At 35.4% G+C, this 21,647-nt stretch overlaps 2 protein-coding genes across 2 annotated transcripts in view; one reads left to right on the top strand and one right to left on the bottom strand.

Annotated features, from left to right (window-relative positions):
- The window catches only part of LOC134855596 (UDP-galactose translocator-like), a 433,562-nt gene that overhangs the window by 8,403 nt on the left and 403,512 nt on the right, over positions 1-21,647 (bottom strand). Inside the window, exon 2 of the mRNA XM_063872132.1 lies at positions 8,154-8,372. Within this exon, the coding sequence (XP_063728202.1) occupies positions 8,154-8,324 (171 nt within the window). The 5' untranslated portion in view covers positions 8,325-8,372. The remainder of the gene's footprint in view (positions 1-8,153; positions 8,373-21,647) is intronic.
- Positions 10,090-14,269, top strand: LOC134855597 (uncharacterized). Its single transcript, XM_063872133.1, has 4 exons — positions 10,090-10,445; positions 10,741-10,878; positions 11,200-11,327; positions 13,782-14,269. The coding sequence occupies exons 1-4, from the start codon at positions 10,261-10,263 to the stop codon at positions 14,069-14,071; spliced, it is 741 nt and encodes a 246-aa protein (XP_063728203.1). The 5' UTR covers positions 10,090-10,260; the 3' UTR covers positions 14,072-14,269.

Here is a 21,647-nt window from a genome sequence, read left to right as displayed (position 1 = left end):
TTCTGTAATTCAAAGGATGGATGATGAACGTTGGTTTTTGGCGAACATCATATTTCGTCTGGGTTCTCTTGTTAGAGAAGTTCCAGGTTCAATCGTTGAGTCTTCTCATGACAACGACTGGGTTTTCGCAACAAACTCAAATCTGATTTCAGAATGGTTGGCTATGACAGGTTTTTTCGTTTCATGTAGAGAACTTCTTTGTGTTTGACCTTGTCTGGGAATGGCGTGGAGATTGTGCGTGGAGGGGATGCCTGGTTACTCGGATCTGTACGTATACTTGAACATCGAGGTGGTCATTGGTCTAGTTCAATGAAGTCCTTTTCTGCGAAGTCAAGTCGTACTCTAAATCCTTTGAGTTGTGATTGTGGGCGGCATATTGATTGTGGTTGGCCATTCTTTTTCGAGTGTAGTGGGGTCATTTTGTCTTTGGATGTTCGTCTTTGGTGTTGTATGCTGATCTATATACTGCAAGGTATAATTTACATTTTATAAAATTTTTATTAGTTTGGTGTTTTAATTATGATTTTGGTTAGTTGTTTTCACAAAAACTTTTTGTTTTAGTTCGGTTATTTTGAAGAGTTACTCACCCTTGAGTACCTCTTATTAAAAATAGGAGTGTGGTCACAAAGCGTGGATGTAGCGCGGTGGGTTAGGCCGGCTATAGAGCATGCTCAGGACGTCCTCTCTGGTGGGTTAGGCCAGGAGTGGGAGTAAGATTTCGTGCGGTTTCTGTGAGAGGTCCTGTTATGTGATAACGTTTTATGTTGAGTTTATTGTGGTTTTTCTTATGTTTCGTTGGTTGTGTCCTTTTTTCAAAAATCAAATTGTTTTTGGTATGGGTTTGTCTTTCGACTTTTTTGTGTTTTATTATTTCTTTCTTAGACTTTATAATAGTCTTCAAAAGAATAAATTATCCAGTTTTAAACTGGGTTAATCCGGTTTGGGTACCGTTGGTTTCCTTTTCTTAGTCATGCTGTTATTCTATGTGTTGTGGTGTTTAGTAAGCTGCATTGGTTAGTTTTGTTTAGTATATAGTTCCTTTCCAACCGGGTTAAAGGAAAGTTTGAAACTTGTTATCGTGTGTTAGAGTTGTTGAGTGTGAAAACTTGAAACTGAAATTCATTATTTTGAACAATTCTTCGTGGACGAGCTGTGCGAGTTTGGATAGAATTTTTGTGCGAGTGAATCAAATATCAAAAGGTTAGTACTGCATTTGCGTTTTATCAATTTACTACATAGAATTTCAATTTTACTGCTAGTTTTGGGGAAAAATTAAGTTACAAATTTTCATCATTATTAGAATTACTGCTTTTAGGGAAATAATTTATAAATTAATTTACTACATTGGTATGAATTTTATTGAATTTATCTAGTGTAAAATATTAATAGAGTTTTGAAGAATTTGAAGAAGTTTTCGATTTTTTATTTTTCTTTATTGTATTTTGCAGATGATCGTGAGATGAAGACTAAAAATCTAAATAAAACATGGATAAAGAATGGTTAGTGTTTTATTTTAAATTTATTAGTTAAGAATATGTATAAATTATACTTACCTGTTAGTCGTCGGGGAAAAAACCGTGGGGGAAGATGTCGTGGATTATGTCGGAATTTGTTAGTAACTTTGCTAGTATGCGAATGATGTTTTTAGTTTGAAGCAGTGGCCAAAGCAATTGAAGTGCTTTAATGGTTTTTAGTTCTTCAGTGCCAACTGCAAACTCATAAGGTGTGTTTTGGATGAGATTATATAATTTGTGGTTATATTTAGTGTTGTGGATGAATTCTAATATGGGGATTTCTATAGGTTGAACAAATTCATGTGGGATAAGGAAGGGTCTGGATTCTTCTGCGTTGAAGGTCTTTGCGATGGGACAAAAAATATACATTTGGGTTATGGGATCATAATTGCGAAGAATACCGTGAAGGTTAGTATCTTTGATGCAATATGTGAAGTTAAGAAAAAATGGTGATGTGTATTTAGAGTTAATAAATTGAAAACGATGGTGTGGTTGTCTTGATGGAGTGTGTAGGTCAAAGTGATTTTGTATAAAGCGGTAATATGTATATGTGTGGGTTTGTTTAGTGCGTAACATAATGTCGTGTGAGCAGTGCAAATCTCGTTCATGTGGTGCAAGGAAATGAAAGGTTAGTGAAAATAATTGAAATCTTTCTTTAAAACTTTCGTAAGCTTGTGTGTTGGTTAGTGCTTCAGAAATGATGTGGTCGAATTTGCGATCAAATATATTGAGTGTAAAAACATATGGTGTTTTGATGAAAAATTTTTCTGTGATTTGTGGGTTAGCGAAGCGATCATCATCTAAAAATTGGTCTTGGTTAGTTCGGATGATGTTATGATCGTAATATTCTAGCGTATATTCGTTAGCTCGGGGTGCAGTGTATGTTTTTAGTGATTTTTTATATCCGATGTAAGTAAATTGTCTATGTGTTAGTGGTGTAGTGAGTCGATATAGCATATCTTTATTTCGTTCTATATCGATGTGAGTGTTAGATAAAGGTAGGCAAAGGGGGTTAGTAAAATGATAATATGATGTCCATTGAAGTGTAGGCATTAAAACGTGTTCATCTACAAAATTGCGTGTGTTGTTAGTGTCGTTAGGGGTGTTCAAAGTATACTGTGGAAATGAAGGTAAGGTGATTGCTAAAAATTCTCTCGTGTTAGTGTGATTTGGGTGATTAATATATTCACGGGCTATTCCTGGTTTTGTTGGGAATGGATGGTTTGGGAATTTTCTTTTGAAAGTGCGGTAAGCTCTATTAGTGCTAATTGATGATTCGGTGGATGTGGATGATGGTGCTAATGATGCGGTATAAGCTGAAGAGGGTGTAGGGGTAGGTGGGTTTGATGATTCTATGGTTGATGAAATCTGGTTTATAGTTGAGGTGTCAAGGTGGAAGGGTTGTTGTTGTAAGGTGATAAAATTATCTAGTTCTTGGGAGATTTGGGGGGTGTCTGGAGAATTGGATGATCGATCTGAATGAAGTGAAGAGTAGGTTGGGGTAACTTGTGAAGCATAGGAGGGTGTAGAAATGGATGGGAGTGGGTTATATGGTGGGATTGGTTGAAAAGGGGGTTTCGAAAAAACTGAGGGATTGGTTTGAAAATTATTGGATGGAGATGGTTCAGAGTCGGCAAATTTATCAGGGGTTTCAATATCTGGGTTATTGAGTTGTGAGATGGAGTATAAAACTGAGATATGTGAATTAGTGTCTGAATTCATGCCTGATGTTATATTATTGGTTGGGAAATCGGGTGGCGGGAAAGCAAAAAGTGGAATTATTGTAATTGGAGTGTTGAGGTTGGTTGGGTGAGAATTTGAGCGGTGTAGGGATCCAAGTTGTCGGCTCATCGTGGGCTAAAAAAATTATTATTTTGAGACTGAAAAGCAGTTGTATGTGGTTGTTCTATAATTTGTTCATATGTATTTTCATCTAGTGAATTGTGTGTCATTATATGTTGAATGGGACTTTGTGATATGGTTGGTCTGAAATTTGGATTATGTGTTATTGCTAAATTTCGAAAATTTCGTGGGACTAGTGATAATGGATGGTTATGTGGTAGGGGTGGTAACTGTGGTGCTGTAGGCGTAATGTCTACATTGTTATGTTCTTCGTCATATGTGTTCTGTCTTGTTGCTATTTTTGTGTTGTATTCTTTTATTTGTGCGTCTAAAAGAATTTTGTTTATTGATGATGAAAAAATTCCAAAAAATCCTGCAAATAAGATGCGTGCTACACTTGCTTGTCTATTTACTTGTGTGTGTATAGCGCATGTATTATAGATTCCTTTTAAGAGTGCGAAAAGAAATCCTATAAAGTTAAACATTGCGTATAAAATAGTTAATTTTTCTAAGATGTAATAGGGCCATCCTAGAAAATCAAGAATTTCATTTTTGAGTGTAACAAAGCTAAAAATATTTATAGGTGAGATATCTTGTGGTCGGTATTTTTCACCGTTGAGATATATATAGTCTTTAATGTCTTTAAAATATCCGCTATAATCTTGTGTATAAATATCTGCAAATCCTGCTGTTTCGGCAAGTTTGCGTAAGTTTTGGTCAATTGATTGTCTTTGTATAGTGTCCATTTGTGTTAATAATTCTTGGAATTGTTGTGTTCTAATGTGATGTTGTATATCGGATTTTGAATATATTCCAATTGATTGTAAGTCAATATTTGGGTTTCGAACAATAGCTCTAATGCTTTCAGGTGAAAATTTTTTGAGTGATTGCATTAATGTGGGATATGGGGTAAGAAGGTTATATTTATCTTCATCAGGGTTCAGTTGTACTACATTGTGGCTATTTTCTGATCCACATGGGACTGCGGTATCTCAGAAATAGGTTCGTCTTGAAAGTGTGTCAACGAAGTGTACTTTATTCTTATAAAAGATAGGGATTCTTTTATAGCATCGTTTATCTTCAAAAACATATAGTGGTGATACTTTTTTGGTACAGGTATAAAACCATAAAATGTTTCCTTCATAGTCTAAAAAATTTGATCTATTGCCTGATAATAAATATCCTGCGTAGGGTATTTTTAATACTGCTAATGCAAGTGATTGTAGGATTTGTGTTCTTTCTAATTCGCATAGTTGGTGAAGTGTTTCTAATTCAGAGAGTGACATTTCTTGAAAAATTCGGCTAATTGTGTAGTCTAATTTCATATCTAAGTGAATATCATAGTGGATATTACCGAAATATGTACTATTCATTAGTGATAGTTCTTGTAAACGTGTGCTTCTAGTGTCATGGGGTTTTAGATGTCCACCAGGTTGACCTTTACTTTTTTGAAAATTAACTGGTATATATGATGTTCCTTCGTTTATAGGATGACTTGTGGCGTATGGGTCGATTTTTACTTTTCCAGTGGTCATGTCGAATCCTTGTTCGTATTCAACTAATATTTCGGAGTATTGTGTTTTGTGAAGTGGGTTTCTGTATTTACATGCAAGTTCTGTTTCTTGGTATATTTGAAAACGTGTCAATTTATTTTCTATATTGTGTATGTTCCTAAAATTAGAACTTTGTTTTCGTGATGGGTTTACTTGTTCACATGAGTTGTCTTTTTGGTATATCTGTCGTATTTGTGAATTACTTCAGTTGTTATAAATGGTGGTGGTAGGGATTGAGCTGTTATATTTGGTGGATTTAATGGATAGGGATGTTGAGTAATGTTGTTAATTTAACCGTGATTTCAAATTTTAATTGTAGACTATTCTGTTGGAGTATTTGGATGTTATGAGCACGAATGTCTTCGTGAATGTCTTGTCTATATTGTAGTCTATTTAGTGCCCAGTTGTGGAGTCGGTTACTTTCTGGGTGTTGTCCAAATAATGGTGGAGGTGCTGTGAATGTATTCCAGTCTAGTCTTAAAGGAATATTTGTTGATGATTGTTCTCGATATCTAGCGTCGAGGTTATTTGGGAAATTTAAGTTAAAAGGTGGTGGTGAAATCTGGCTTATTGATGGTGTTGATGGTAGTGATAATGTTTCTGGTAGTGATGAGGATGTTGTTGTATCCGTAGAAATATCTATTGGATCATAGATTAAATTTGGTTCACCTTGTGTGAATGAATGTGTTGTCCAATATGGTAGTCGTGATGTTTGGTTTGTAGGGTTAAAGGGATTTTCACGTATTTGTTCAGATGTTGGTGTTGAACCTAAGTAATCTGAGGGTAGGCTTGAGGTGCTACGTTGTGAAAGAAGCGTAGGGGTTTCTGGTAATGTACCAATGGGGTTTTCTGGAGTACTTTGTGATGGGGATTGGGGTATATCAAAATGAACTCGGGGAGTTTGAAAATTTCTGTTTCGTTGAGGATGTATAATTTGTCTATTTACTTCGACTGTGTTTTGGTTTTGACTAGGATTTCGTATTCTACTCAATTCTTGTGGTAATGTTGGGTATAAGTTATATGTTGGTTCACTTAGAGGTGCTTGTCGTTGAACTGGTTCTAGTGGTTCTGATAAGCGAGCGTGTCTTTCTTCAAAGGTATATGGGTTATCTTGAAAGGAAATTCGTGTAGATGTTTGGGGGTTTTGGGTAATTGAAGGCGGTGTTGGGTTTTCCTGGGATGATGTCGGTGAAGACTGACTGTGTGATTGTTGGTTAGCAATTTTTGATGGTTTTTGACCTATTCTTTTAGTGAAAAAATTTATGTTTATTGTAGTATTCTTCTAGAAAAAGAATTAGGAGGATTGTTGCTAGGGCGAATGTGATAATTGCTTTCTTTATACATTTGCATATTGTCAAGATGAGAGATGATAGAAATGTTATAAAAATTACAAATAGTAAGAAAATATCTGTTTTACTAAAAATGGTTCGTATCATTTAGATAAGTTTTGTGAATCGTACCTGTGGATATAGTCAATAGCTTTTGAAAGCTGGAGGTATAGTTCAAATATGGAATAGAAAATTAAAAAAATATTGCAAAAAATGATTAAGATTATTACAAAAGATTCAAAGGTATCAAAAAGAAATATGATGAAAGGTTTAAATATTGTGAAAAAGTTTGCGAGAATGTTTAGAATTATGGTAACTGGTCGAGAGAAGAGCATTTAAGAAATGGCTTCTCGATCGAATATTTTTTGTTGTTTGAGGCAATTTTCAAGTGTGGTCGAATTATTTATTGGTTTTTTGACAAGTGGGTCGAGTTTTGTGAAAAATTGTTGGGGGCAAATTTTATGGTGATCGGGAGGTCTTCTTTGTCTTTATTTTTATTTGTCAAATGATCTGGGGTAATTTTGAGATTTTTATACTTTAGGCTAATTAAAATGGTCGTTCTTTTACTTTAGGCTAATTTAACATATTTGTTTGGGGGGTATTTGAGGTCTGAGTTGGGGAAATATTGTTGATCTTTGGTTTATTAGATAAGGGAGGGTTATGATATTATGGTGATATTTATTTTAGTTGTCAAGTTGGAATGGTTTGCTTATTTTTGACCTGGAGGTCGCAAAGTTATAGTTATAGATATGCCTGGAGTTTAATATCGTTCGTCTAGTTGATCTGGAGTAGTTATTTCGACTATTTGGTCTATTGTAATGATTTTGTGACAAATTTTGTGTATTTCTTCGTTCTGGTGATCTTCCTCTATAACTTGAGTTATATGGTGATTGATTTCTCGGCACCAGATGAGTTAGGACCGATGTGGTTAACTCATAGAGTAATTTCGGATAGGGTACACCGTCTGCTCGTCACGCTATCTTATTTTCGGCCGGATAGATTCGTGCAACTTCTTAGTCTAATACCGATCCTTATCTTACTCTTATACTATCTAGTCTCAGGTTGTTTAACTAGTCTCTGCTAGGCTCAATAGATCTAGGATATACTGGTTTATTGCGGCTGCTGAAGTCTTCTTGGAGAGTCAACTAATTTCTAAGTTAAATTCAAATCTCTCTGGTGCTGAAATTACAAGTAATTCCAGCACTTACAAATAAGTGGGTTGTTAGTTTGATGGATCATGATTGGTTAATATTAAATACTTTACAGTGGTAAAATATCTAATTTATCCAATCATAAAATGTAGTTTAGATCAGGTTCCAATACCCTCCTTTTTTGTAAGAAGTTAAAAATAAAAGTAACCAAATGCAAACCCTCCTATCGAACATACCATTGGGGATTAATATTTGTCTTAGGTACCCAACTATTATGCTTTTAACGGCTTTTCTTATAGTTTCACGAAACCTAGGGAAACATCAAACAGAAAAAGATTAATCAATGAAGTTATCACTTAAATGGAGAGCATGCCATAAAAATCGATAACAAAATAGCCAGTTCCATTGAAACAAACAGAACATTTTGGCGCAGTTATCCTGCCAAAAAAGAGCATAATCCACTCAAATTGCAAACTTCTCTTTTCAAAAAATTCTGTCAATACGAACTATCTTTAACCCTCGACAATTTTTGTCAAATTGTTGACAATCTCTTTTTTCGAGCATAGAACGTAGACGAAGTAAAGAAATCTTAAACTGCATCATTTTTCACTTCTAACCTCAACACTTAACCAGAGTTTAATAACCATAGCACAATAAACACTGTTGCCTAATATATTGATACATTCAAGGTCACCGATTACGCCTTCAGCTCGGTGATAAAGAAAAACAAAACAGCTGACGTGAACAGAAAATCATTTCACAAACCTGGGCTAATATGATTGCTAAACAGACGGTCAACTTCAGTATTTCACACATAGTGACCATGGAGCTAGTCAGTGCCAGTTCACCCGACTGAGACCGCGTGTATCTCACAGTTAGAATATGTGCCGCAGTTTGGACTGTGATTCCAATCAGGATTAACAGTTTTCTGTTCATAATTGGTAATAACTTAAGAAAAAACTACTAACTAATCATCAACTATCTGAAATATACAAAAAAATCAATGCGAAAAAAAACTATAAATAATTTAGAATGTCATACTTTATAGAATTTTATAATTTGCGATAAATTTGAGTAATTTAAGTTATTAATCAGTGATAATCAGAACCTGATCGAACGGAGAAATCAGTGTATAAATAACCCGAATAAACTTAGAAAGTATAGTTTATCAAATTCTATAGATTGCGATGATGTCAAGAAACTAACTTACAAACCAAAGATAATCCATAAATAAACAAACCGCTTCAAAAATAACCAAAATAGATCTAGAAAACATTTGCTGAGTTTATGTGAAAAAAATAAGGCGAATTCTGCCTTTATGGCTAAATATATCTTGTCCTGTCACGGATGCCACCAATATTTACTCGTTCAAGTGTTAAAAACTACTAAAAGATAGAAACCGAATTATAAAGCCGGCAGACAAGATAACTCAATTTTCGAAAATCATTGATTCGAAAGAAAACTTTTGACTAATCGCAAGCGTAGCAATCAATTTTCGGTAAAATTGGTATCTTCTTTGTTTGTTACATAAAAACCACGTTCAAAACTGATGTTTTAAACAACGACTATTATTTTTTCTGTATACTTTTGAGAATTTGAAAAGTTAAAACATAAGCGTACACGCTCTGTTATAAGGCTTTTGATGCCACTGAACTTTTATCTACAACTGAAGCTCAAAAGATTTGATTAAAAAATTATTCTGTAAAAACCACTTTCCTTTCAAGTCTAAATCTACCAAAAACCAGTTTGGAATTCAAATCTGTATATCTAGAAATCACTGATTTTCTTGCTTTTCCATTTTCTCCGCTTCTGCAATTGTAAGCAGTCTGTCGAATACAATCAACTGTTGAGACACTAATTCAACCACTGCGTTGTAATGCGTTACAACATCGTACAACTCCTTTTCGAACTTTTCTTCCGTTTCTTTCGATTTGTAAACATCATTAGCTATCGGTGCCAACTTCGCTAAATACGCTTTGCTCTCTTGAATATGTTGACTTTCCAAATTCTTTTTTAACTCCTCTACTTTTTCAACCATCTTCACGATTTCTTTGAATTTCGATTCGAAAGCTAGGATTAATTCTACATTCGTATCGGAAGCTTCGATTTCAGGATGCAAGGATAGGTTCAGATATTTGATCAAGTCATCTGATTGCTTAAGTGCTGTCGATATTCTCGGTTTTTTGAACAAAACATTCGTTATTTTCGCATCCACTGATTTGAGCCGTTCGCTGAGATTATTTTCCAAAGTTGTAATTTTGTTCGATGAATTTCCATAAATTGTCTGTTCTAAAGCTAAGACTCGTTCCTGGAGGATAATTTCAGATTCAGACGCCATTCTTTTAATCTGAAAGGAAAATAAATTTTGAAAAGCTAAAAGTTTTGATTTTTTCAAATAATAATTAAGCCAATTTCTGTCGAACCTGAAAAAGCAGTTTTACCATCTTCGACAGAAAACTATCTTTTTATATATGATAAAATACCTATAAAATCGCTATCTCAAGTGGTCTCGAAAAATTGTGAACTGAGTTTGATTAGATCCAATAGAATATAACAAAGACGACAAAGATACTTGTCGTTTCAGCCATGTTAACCTTTGTAACTAATCTAGCCGCCTAGATAACATTCTTATGATTTTTTGAAGAAAAAACTGTCTGTAATTACAGCTTAAAATTAGTAGCATTGGTTTAGCAACAATATCAAAGACGCGCTGTTTGAATTGCCAATGAACAAGTCATTACAACACCACGTAAACTCGTTATAAGACGTTCGGCCTAGCCAGTACAAATTAAAAATTAAAACCAAATTAAACGTGTGTTTCAAAGCCAATCTCCAAAAAATTACAATCATAAAATAGTAACCACTTACAGGCATGTTGAGTCACAAATTGCACAAAAACAGACTCAAACTTCAGTCTTTAACTGGAATCAGCAACTATTCCTCTCATCAATCCGAGCCATATGATTACAATTCTGGGAGCCTGCATACCAACCAAACTCGACCCTTTCTGTCGAAGCGATACAACTCGCTTTACCACTACACTCCCACTGATTACAGGTAGCTATAGTTTAAATGGAAAAAATGACAATTCATTCATACTCATGGCCGCGGCTGAATTATAAGACCGCGAAAGGGGAGGGGGGGGAGTACGATGCTTGATATTTTCATATTGAGCTACCATCAAAGACGAACCAAAAGAAAACAATTTTTTAAAATAACTCACACGATGATTGAAGTTAAGAGAATACAATTTTATATCGAAACTGTTGTACTTTTTCAAAACATTGAAAAAAATTGGTATATTAAAAAAAAGTAACAAAAAATAAAAACAATTCAACACCTTTATTTTAAGGGACGACTATGTCCACACAGACTTGGAGTACCCCTTAGATGACAACCTATATGGTCACTCTCTGAGACACAAACTGCACTCAAAACTAAATGGATCACCATTCAGCCACTTCACACCATCGAGAGTATCTAGGACATGGTAAATACTCATTCTTTACTATTTGAATGAAACCAATCATCACTTTAAAAAAAGTGGCAATATTATTAAAATATTGTGAAATTTATTTTTAAATTAACCTTCGTATTTTTCCATGAGACATTTTTTAACCAATAAATATTGAATTATGTGAGTTTTTAATCAAGATTCGTATTTTTCCACGGGAAATTTATTTTTTTAAACAAACCTTTGTATTTTCCATGAGAAATATATTTTTTTAACAAACCTTTGTATTTTTCCATGAGAAATATACTTTTTAAATTAACCTTTCATAAACTGACGAATTGAAACCATTTTGCCTAGTTCAATGCACTGTCAGCCAGCGTCAATTCCAGCAGATGATATCATTCAGGAAAGCAGAGACGCTAGATTCAAAGCATTCGAAGTAAGAGAGCAGCTGAAAATCAAACAAATCATCAAAACTCCGGAGAGTAAGCAAAATTATATTTTCATTGAAACTCTTCAACTTCGGAAAAACACAGTAAATTTCAATTGATTTCACAATTATTCAAACACAGCCTGCGGATAAATTTCAATTACGATTTATCGCATTTTCGAAAAAAATGACGCAACATTTGTGTTCGGGTGTTTTTCCAGACAAAATTCGATTTTTATTACCAGCAATTAATTTTTGACTGAATTTTTGTCAGCAGCCGGAAAAATATTAGTGCCCCAAGCTCCAAAGTAACACAAAATTTTTTTTAGCTTTCACATTTTTTTTGAAAAATAACAAGTTTGAAGACCGCCGATTTTGGGATAATTAAAGCGCGATATATTGCGTTATTCTAACGGTTCACCGATAAATAAATCCGGCTCAGAGCCCATTTCAATTGAATTAAGGAACGCTAGTTGAGTCGCGCTAACATATATCCCTCGTAGTTTACGTTGAGTGTGGAGACCACTATCAAAAAAAATTCGTTACCTATGTTTGCGAAATTTGTATCGAACATTTCACACCAATTGATTACACACACCTCATAATAGTAATAATAATACTAACTGTGGTTTCTGCAATTCGCAGAGGATCTATGAAAGGCTATCTAGTCTGTCTAATCATAGTCCGTTGCTGTTATTTCCCCACACTCCACGCTGAGTTATTTTGTTCAGCGAAGCTCTTTTTTGCGACTCAAGGCCGTTTTTTGCGTCTAGAGCTTTCACGTGGTACCACTGTTGCAGCCGTAATCGGTCAGGCGAAACAGCCAAAACATTTGAGGCGAAACAGCCAAAACATTGTTCCGTTCCGACTGCCTTTCAACGTAGGTAGTGTTTGGCTCAAAAAAGACAAAAAAAAAATTGGAAAATTTCTTTTTTTACCCATCTTACCTCCACATGTCAAGAACTAAATGATTTCTAGTAACGCGTTATTGGGATCAATTTGAATAGTGGGGTAAAACTTTGCATGCCGGTCAAATTAATTATTTCTTCATGCCTAGTTCTTTACATTAGTTCTTCATGCCTAACAAGAAAAAATCACGCATTGACAGGGCTGGTAGATAAGGCAAGGCCTGATTAAAGAAACCTATTGCTTCTTTAAAGGTTAGCCAAAGTTCCCTTCCTCCTTTAGGCAATCAAGGAAATTTTATATCCGGATCACATCAGTAAAATTGCAGAGCTTCACTTTCAACTTCAATGCTATCTTAGTTCTTAAAAAAGCTCTCAGAGTATCGGTGAAAATTCACTTTCAAACACTAGCGATTTGACTATTCGCCACGTTGAAGCTTGCAAATGCAGCGCCTTAGGAATACACTTGTGAAAAAAGCTTTGATGTGAAAGAACAACTAGCAAGCACGTCTTCATTAAACAATCGGCAAGCAGAAATTAATGATTCTTTGAAATATTTCAAGTATACATTAGCTTGAACCGGGGTACAAGCATGATACTTGGGTCAAAAAGAAAAGCAAGTATGAAAGATGGGTCTTGCAATTTGCGTGAAATATTCAAAAACAAGTAATTACACGTAATTGAAGTAATTAAACCAGTACAAAAAACTTTTCTAAGCCATTGATGCAATGAAAAACTTAAAACACTTTAAACCTAGTCAATGGCGTGAATAGGTTCAAAAAATTCAAATTTTTCTCAGCAAGCCATTCAAACTATGATCTTGACAAGAATTGGCAAAAATTGCTTTATCTAATTTAACCATTCAGGCAATGATTTATAAAAGCGTAATATTTTTCTATACGGTGAATCGATGCACGAAATCTCATTTAGCAATTAGCGTTGCGTTTAAAAAACAGACCCTGAGAGCACCCTGCTAGCAGCCCACTACACAGTTGGGAATTCTAAACTTTGTGTAGTTTTTCGAACCACAATTTTGTGAAAATTTCAATTCTGAAAGTGTGAAATCTAAAAAAAAACATCATATCTCGTAAGATCAAAAGTTTTGCAAAAGGCAAGAGTTGCAAAATTTCCTGAAAGTACCCCAGCATGGGTTACTGTTTTCACATTTTGTAAAACTTTCCAAATCTAAATCTTATCAAATGTGTGAAAAACTTTTCACACATTTACATATTCTCATTTGCACACATTCTTGATTAATAGAGAATAAGCAGCAAAGAATAGGTTCGATTGAGCAGATACAGCTCATGCATATAACGCAGAAAGAATTTTTATCGAAGAAAGGGTCGTTAAAAGTCTCGACACTTTCTTCCGAGTGATAGCAAACATAGTTGCATTTTTATACGTTTCCAAAAAAAAGCGTTTCCCAGATTTTTGCTTGGCATTAGTGTACCTCTTTTTTTGTTTCCGTAAAAAAACCTGTTCCCAAATGATACAACTATCGATTAACTAAAAGATTTTTCTTCAATGCTTACAATTTGCAATTTGTATCGTAAGTTCAAGCAGTTATATCATTTTTCATCTAAATCTCAACACTGATATTTCAGATTCAACAAACACAGAACCATCAGCACCCGATTCAGAAGGCACAGCCCAGCCAGCATCTGGGAATGGAATTTACTCGCCGCTTCCGCTTAATTTGTATCGTGGACTGCCAAAAGATTGCACGCATAATTCTGCCAAGCAAGAGATTGCTGACGCCAACATCGGCCAGAGCGACAAGAGTGCTTTCACGAGAGTAGAAAGTAGAAAGGAGGCAATGCAGAGACGATACGAGCTAATGAAACTGATGGAATCGAATCAAGGAATTTTACACTCATTAATGGATAAACACTAATATCAATGACATTTAAAAATTGAATCTGCCGTTGGATTAATTTTAACTGCCACTGGCTACTGTGCCACTAAAAGCTAAGATAGCTCTAATACGTTTAAGTTGTAGATTGAACTAACATTTTCGCGCATCTTCAGGTTGAAAAATCCAATTAGTATATACAAAACACACAAATTTAAAACACAGATAATCTTTTTATAATCTTTGATCATTTTGTACAGATAATTTAGATTTTGCAAAAACATTTGTTTGAATTTACAATTTTAACGCATTCCTAAAATAATAAGAAAAAAGAAATCAGCCTCGAATTAGCAACATCACGGCTACGCTGTAGGATTCGAATCTGCAACCTACTGCAATCAAGAGATTTTGTTATAAGAAATTTAAAATGTTAATTCAAACGTTTTCGCACATTTTGTGCTTCATCAGGATTAAAATTTTTTACAATATTTACAAAACGGTCAAGATCTGAAAAATGAGAAACATGTCTAAAAGGCTCAAAACTTTTTAACCAATCAAATTTAAACAACTGTAATTACATAACATATTTACTTAATCATGAAAAACATTTTCCTGTAAATTTCTGAGATTTTTTAGTTTTTTGTTCTTTCATGGTTATAAAACTTCTATTTGGGAATCATTTTGATTCTGACATGTCAGTTTCTTAACTTTTAGCCATGTTATTCATAGACTATAATTTTAGTATTAATTACCTGCTCCTGAATTCATCGCGTGTGTTGATTTTCGTCCTCTCCCTCCAAATATGCAAAGCCTCTAGTGTCAGTAGCTTATGAGTGTTGGCTGTTTGATCTATAATCTCTGAATTCAGCTCAGCAGTACCTCCTACCTCCTTATTACATTCTAACAAGTGTTTCCCTACTGGGGAGTCCCCTTTGCGGTGATCATCGACCCTCGTGGCTAAATGTCGGACTGTCTGGTCGACATAGGTGGAGTTACATCCACTACATGTAAGCTTGCACAACACTTTGGATCTCACATCACTAGCAAAGGAAGTTTTGAGGGATGGCAAGCATGTTTTCAATTTTCTTGTTGTAAAAAATATTAGTGCCCCGGATATTAGCCAAACTTTCACAGCTAACAGTTGAGATGGATTGCCTCGATATTGCATTGTAAGAAGGGGTGGTGAGTCTTTCAGCCATTTATCACTTCTCGGTTCTGATGTCTTCACCTCTGAATTTTCTTTACCTCAATGATCTTGTTAAGAATTTCAAACACTATCCTGTCAGGCCATTTTTTCGGATACTGATTTTCAATCCATTGCTTCCGATTTTTTCCAATGCCTGGTCAAAATGTTCCCATGTTCAGGTACTTCTAAAAACTCTTTGAACCGTCCCTTCAATAACGTTTCCATTGTACTGCAAAGGTGCGCAGCCTCTGATATTTAGAATGGTGCTGGTATCATTGGAATTTTGGTACCAACCACTTCAACACCATTAACAGTCCGATCTGCTTCCTGTTGTTTTTTGCAGATTATGCAATACCATACTGTTTCAGTGATGTCTGCGTATTCGGATTCCGATATGTTACCACACCCTAAGTGGTACCAATTCAAACAAGCTTCGCGTTCTACCCCTTTTGTCCGATATGTCACCTTTGTCTGACATCTTGGGCACACGTCCTTGTTACCCTCACTTAGCTCTGTCAATTTTGGTACTTCTTTCTTTATTGCAGGATCCTATTCTTTGCGCCACAATTTATCCAATATTACTGCAAGGGAGGCGCCCATTGCTAAATCGTCTTTTTGTACATACCACAAAACAATGTGTTTAAAGTGTACCTTACTCACTGCCAAATTCAGTAGTTTTTTCATAGTCTTGCGAGATGTTTCCGGAGGGTTGACTTGCCCATATAATCTCCTCAGGGCTGTTTCAACCGCTTCCTTGAGCGGGACTTTAGTGTTCAAATTCTTTACATCAAGGGAGATTTTACTCTCGTCAGAGTCCAGCACAGTTTTCTCCAAGATCTTCCTGGACATTTGATTGTTCGTTTCTATGTTTGCCCCCATTTTCATCAAAGTACTTTGCCAATGTTTTATTTATGTTGTCAAATGAGCAACCAGGTAAAAAAAAGGACGGGACGAAGTGGTGTGCCTTGTTTGAGTACTTTTTCTAACCCATACAGCCTAGCCGGCTGCCCTCCCGTTGATCTCAACTTAGTATAAAGAGCTTCGCTAATCTCGTCCTTCTTTTTCATGGCAAGTAATTCTTTGTTTATGTCTTTTTAAACTTTTATAATCACACTGTTTGTCAGATTCTTCCTCTCACCAAATTGTTCTGCTTGTCCAAAAAAAATCTTTTTTTTCTCATATGTCTCCTTTTTCATTACACAAAAACCCACATCCTTATCAAACGGCACTGCCAGAAGACCGTTGTCCTTCAAATACTTTCTGGCTTTTTCAATACCTTTGTCAGAGGGGGTCTGTTTCACATTCTTAGCATATCTCTTTGCAGCTGCTTCAATCTCACATAATTTTTCTCCGGGTTTTCTATTTAACTTCAGATCAGACAAAAAACTATCAATATCAGCAAGGAAGTGAATTTGACTGAAATTGTCTCGTACCAAAGCGGCAAAATCACTTCATCTAAAAGTCTAATTGACCTTTCATCCAAGTTTTTTAATGGTTTTTCCGAAAGTTTTTTGAGCTTTCTCTTGTGTCGGCTTACTGACACTACACCTTGCTTGCCGGTTCAGATAGAATATTACCGAAGGCCACCACTTCTCATCTATACCCCTTCTCACTACCTCTCTTGCTTTTACTAGGTTACCCGATGCCTTGGCCCTATCCGCATTTGCCTGGCTTATCTGAGAGCCCAAGAGCTCAGTTGGAAGTTGTGCACCGCTTGATCCAAAAAACACCGTTATAAGGCACGCGAAACAGTAAAAAATCTGGTATAATGTCGTTATCGAGACAATTTCTCAGAAAATCAATTCTCAGGAAACCGCTATCATATTTATTAAAATATTTTAAATAATATTATACAAGTTTCCAAGTGAGTTTTCTTTTCAGGACCAATCTAAGGAGTGGTGATGGCAGCAAAATTGCGGTCATCTGTTCTTTGCAGTCCACAAGCACTTAAACTCATGTGGCACTCAGCAAAGTAAATTTTAGCCACAAGAAAACCTTACCACTTTTTGGTCGTTAGGTTCCGGCTGGAGGTCCCCAGCCACCACATACGCTCTTCGCGTCTTTGCCCTGCGGCGTCCCTGCGATGGTTTCTTGGTCTGGGACCGTATGCTTGAGAAAATGGCTGGCAGGTGGTCTCGATGGGACAGCACCATACGTAATGTCTTCAACTCCAATTCAATTGACTGGCGCAGTTGAAGATAATCTCTGAGGACCGCAGGATTCTGTCTCTTCCTTCTAGAGATAAGGCTACTAGTTGTTTTTATGTCGATTATCACTGTCTTCCGCAGATCTTCAAAATATCGGGGGTGCCCGTTCTACTGCAGTAGACAATGTCACTAATTTGTCTTCGCTTTGATTGTAAATACGCCAGTAGTTCATCAAGTGGGCAGTGCGTATAGTTGTTCGTGCGATGGGATGATATGCTGTGTTGTTCAGGACGTCGCGCCAGATCATAATCTGCTTCCTGGCCAGAGGTTGCAGTTCCAATAACACTCGTAAATCCTTCCCCCTGTACAAAGTACTGGGGTTCAAAGAAAGTCCGGGGACTGCGTAGACCTTCTGATGCGTCTCTCTCCGTTCCTCTTGCTCAAGATCTTCCAGGCTGTGATAAAGGGAGCTGGCAGCTACAATAATTGCCATTTTAACTCAAACACTACTGACATTATGAGCAAAAAAAGGTAGTAAAATTCTGTACAAATAGAGAAAAAAAATCGAGCTAATGACTGTTTTCCTTAAAGGATATAACAGTTTGCTTATAGCTTATCCCTAGAAAAGGTTAGAATTTATCAAAAATGGTAATAAAAAATTTAAAATGATAATTCAACCGTTTTCGCACATTTTGTGCATCATCAGATCACCAGAATTAAATTTTCTTACAATATTTACAAAACGATCAAAGATCTGAAAATTGAGAAATATCGAGGCAAGAGATTTTGAGTCTCACGCACTATCCACTGAAGCTTAAAAACCGACAAACACTCTTCACGAATAAAGCAGCTGCATATAGTAGTAGTAGTAGTAGTAGTAGTAGTAGTAGTAGTAGTAGTAGTAGAAGTAGGTCAGCCTTTAGAGCTCTTGGCTCAAGGGTTTGCACCCCACAGTTTTGGTCACTTATATTTTCTGCATCGGGTTGCAATTGCCACAATTGCAGATGATTCTCCATGTGCATGAGTTTATTTCAGTATAATGTTCAAAAACTTTATTAGATTTTTGTTAAAACCGTCTTCGTCAGCTCGGTAATCTTGTAGTTTGTTTTCGTTGTAATGATGTTTAACAGTCTGCTAGATCTCTTCCAGAAGTTTTTACTTGTTTTTTCAATATTTATTGTAGTACCGTTGGTTTGTCTTGTATTCATGTCATGTCAGGGTTGTTCTTCATTGATACGGGTTTTCTGATGTTATAATTTACTTGCATGATGGATAGTAAGGGTAGGGCATCGTGTAGTTCGAAGTACATAGATAAAGACAGGACTTGTAGTTGTTTTAATCAATAGTTGTAATTTTCTCAAATGCCAAGTATCCATGAGGTGGCCCGTTTTTGGATTTTTTCGATATCTATCAATTCACCTTTGTTTGCTGACCATGCCTGAGATGCGTATGCTATTACAGGGACTACATACCCTTTCTATGCGTTCAGTTTCATATGTTTGTTTGCTAGTTTCGATACGTTGTGTTTTAAAAAATAGAAAGCTCTCCAGGCCTTGGAACATCTTTAATCACAATTTGCTTTCCAAATTAAGTTCGTCGCCATTATAATACCTAGATTTTTTTGTTCTTTTTAACAACTTAGGCCATTTGTATTTAGCGTCAAATTATCAATCGTTTTGATTGGTAGTGTATAGCATTTATCACTATTGAGTTTCATTTCGTTGTCTGAGCACCATTTTTCTATGCTATTTATGTCTTCTTGTACAAGGGTCAGTCTTTACAAGTTTGAAATCATCTGCATACCTAAAAAATTCGCTATTTTTAATTATAGTTGGTAAATCATTTATAAGTAAGATAAGAAATAGGGGCCAATAATTGACCCTTGTGGCACACCACTAGTTACTGATGCTGTTGGGGAGCGCTTATCATATACTTTCACATATTATCCCGTTTGTTAAGTAACTTGCAATGAGTTTCACGAAGTTTCCGCCATTTTCAAATTGTTGTATTTTGTCAATTAATTTTTGGTGAGGAACGCTGTCAAATGCCTTACGAAAATCTAGGTAGAGAACATAAAATTCCGTTTCAGTTGAAATGTCATATTTTTGGTACAGATGGTCAAGAAAATGTAGATGTTGAGTCATGTTGGCCTTCAAGCAAGTATTTGTTGGTTAGATTATAAAGTTCATCGAAGATAAGTTTCTCTAGCATTTTTGATACATCGCAAAAAAGGCTTTTTGGCCGGTAATTCTCTGTTTGTTATTTGTTCGCGTCCTAGAAAATTGGGACTACTTCACTGATTTTCTAATAAGTGGGGAAAAATCCTTTTACTATTACAGAAAATTCTTTTGCAAAATCCTTTAAACAAGATAGAGTGATTTTGAAAGAGATGGCAAATTTTTAGGATAAGATTTCCGATTTTTTCAGGCCCACAGGCTTTACTGGTATCAAGGTTCGAGATATTTTGGACAATTTGTTTGTCTGTTTTAACTAATTGATTATGGGCATTGTTTTTGTAATACTGATTTTGATTTAGTTAATAAACTGTTGTAAATACACAGCAGAAAATTTTACTGAAAAGCTTACTTTTTTCATTATCATTGTAAATTTGATTGTTTCCGAAAGACAAGAGGTCAGGAAAACGACTGCCTTTGTGGATTGATTGAAGATATTTTGGCAGTTCAGAAAACTTTGTTCCTTGAAAAGTATTTCTTCTCAGTCTGCTTGATCTTGTCTTAAGGTTTTTCGTAGCAGAGCTTCTTTCTTTTTTAGTTTTAGGGAGGTTGTTTCTGTCGCTTGATACTCTGGGGACAATTTTTCTTCAATGATCTTGCAAAGCCATTTATACCATTGTTTTACAAGTTCGTCGAAATTACTATAACAGTACAAAAGAAATTGTTTATCCAATATACTTTTATTAATTGCATTCCAATCGGCTTTATGAAACGTAAACCGTTCATTTTGCCATGGATTGGTTATTTCTGTTTAAGTGTGAATCGTTATAGTGTATGCTAAGTGATCGGATCTGTATGACTTGTTAAATTCGTTTTGCGTGGTTTAGTTCAGTAAGACATTCGGAATATTTGTCAAAAATATATCTAACTGTTTTTTATTGTTTTGGAATACACATTCATCAAAGTCATTTTCGGAGAGAAGATTAAGGACATTCAGCTCGTAGCTGTCATTCGAGTCCATTGCATCCCAATTCGCGTGTACGAAGTTTATGTTGCCTGTTGTGACTAAACTATGACAGTTTTCGTTTTCGCTAATTGCTATAAGTTAATTTATTAGATCGAGGTTTCTTTGTTGACAAATTCGATAAGAACTTTTTTCAGGAGGGTTGTATAGACAGCATAAAATGATTGATTGACTTTTGTGGGCTAACTTAACTGCATCACATTCACATTCTCTTTTTATGCATAGCGGTTTATGTGGAATATCTCTGACACCAATTAGCACACCATCGTGTTTAGTTCTTTAGTCATGGTTTGGTATGTCGGTTCGATATATGTCGAAATAGGGTAGAAAAAGTGCTTTTTCAGGGATATCATTCGTTAACCACGTCTCAGATAGACATATAACTTGGATACTACTTTCAATTGTTAAGGATTTTGCAAAAAGACTTCTACGTTTTAGTTCAAGTAAGCGGTGTATATTGTAGTTTATTATGGCCAGAGCTGGGTTTGATGCTAGTCAATTTTGTTCATTGTTAGTTTGGTCTAGGGTGACCCATTTATTGTTTGTTTCTTTTTGTAGTACTAACTTTCGTATACGTAACTTTTTTGAATCATTATTTTGGTTTATAAACTCTCGTCGTTGTATTAAATGTTTGTTCTCCAGTTCCTGTTCATCTGGTGTGAGCTCTTTGCTTACATACACTGGCTTTGAAAATGTTTTGAGTTTTCTTAAAGTTTTGAGTTTGTTTTCTAGCACAGTTTTTGTCGCACAAAGCTCCAACATTTTTCCGGTTTGTTGTTTTGCTATTTCGTTTTCCTTATTCGACTGCTATTTTCTGACAGCTGCTTTCACGGTATTTTTTTTGTACTCATCAAAATTTTTCGTTGTCTTGTATCTGAAAAATTTGGCCCAAGGCTTCTTTTTGGTTTTTATTGTTTTTAGTAGAGTTAACGAGTGGTACCTCTTCGTGTCCGTCTTTGAATTTCAATAGTGGTACAAACTTCTCTGTTAAGTTTGTTAGACTTTGTCGCAGGTGCCTCCATACCTTATTTACGTTCGATCCGATTTTTGATCTCGATTTGATTATCAGCATATTCGATTTCGATGT

Source organism: Symsagittifera roscoffensis, chromosome 10 (genome assembly GCF_963678635.1).
Source record: "Symsagittifera roscoffensis chromosome 10, txSymRosc1.1, whole genome shotgun sequence".
NCBI lineage: Eukaryota > Metazoa > Xenacoelomorpha > Acoela > Convolutidae > Symsagittifera > Symsagittifera roscoffensis.
The sequence above is the reverse complement of the archived record's forward strand: the minus strand, read 5'-3'. Positions and strand labels throughout refer to the sequence as shown.

Coding starts and splice junctions, on each gene's coding strand:
- LOC134855597 (XM_063872133.1), top strand. CDS start 10,261: ATGTTGAGTCACAAATTGCACAAAAACAGACTCAAACTTCAGTCTTTA. Junction 10,446..10,740: donor TACACTCCCACTGATTACAG/GTAGCTATAGTT, acceptor CTTTATTTTAAG/GGACGACTATGTCCACACAG. Junction 11,328..13,781: donor AATCATCAAAACTCCGGAGA/GTAAGCAAAATT, acceptor CTGATATTTCAG/ATTCAACAAACACAGAACCA.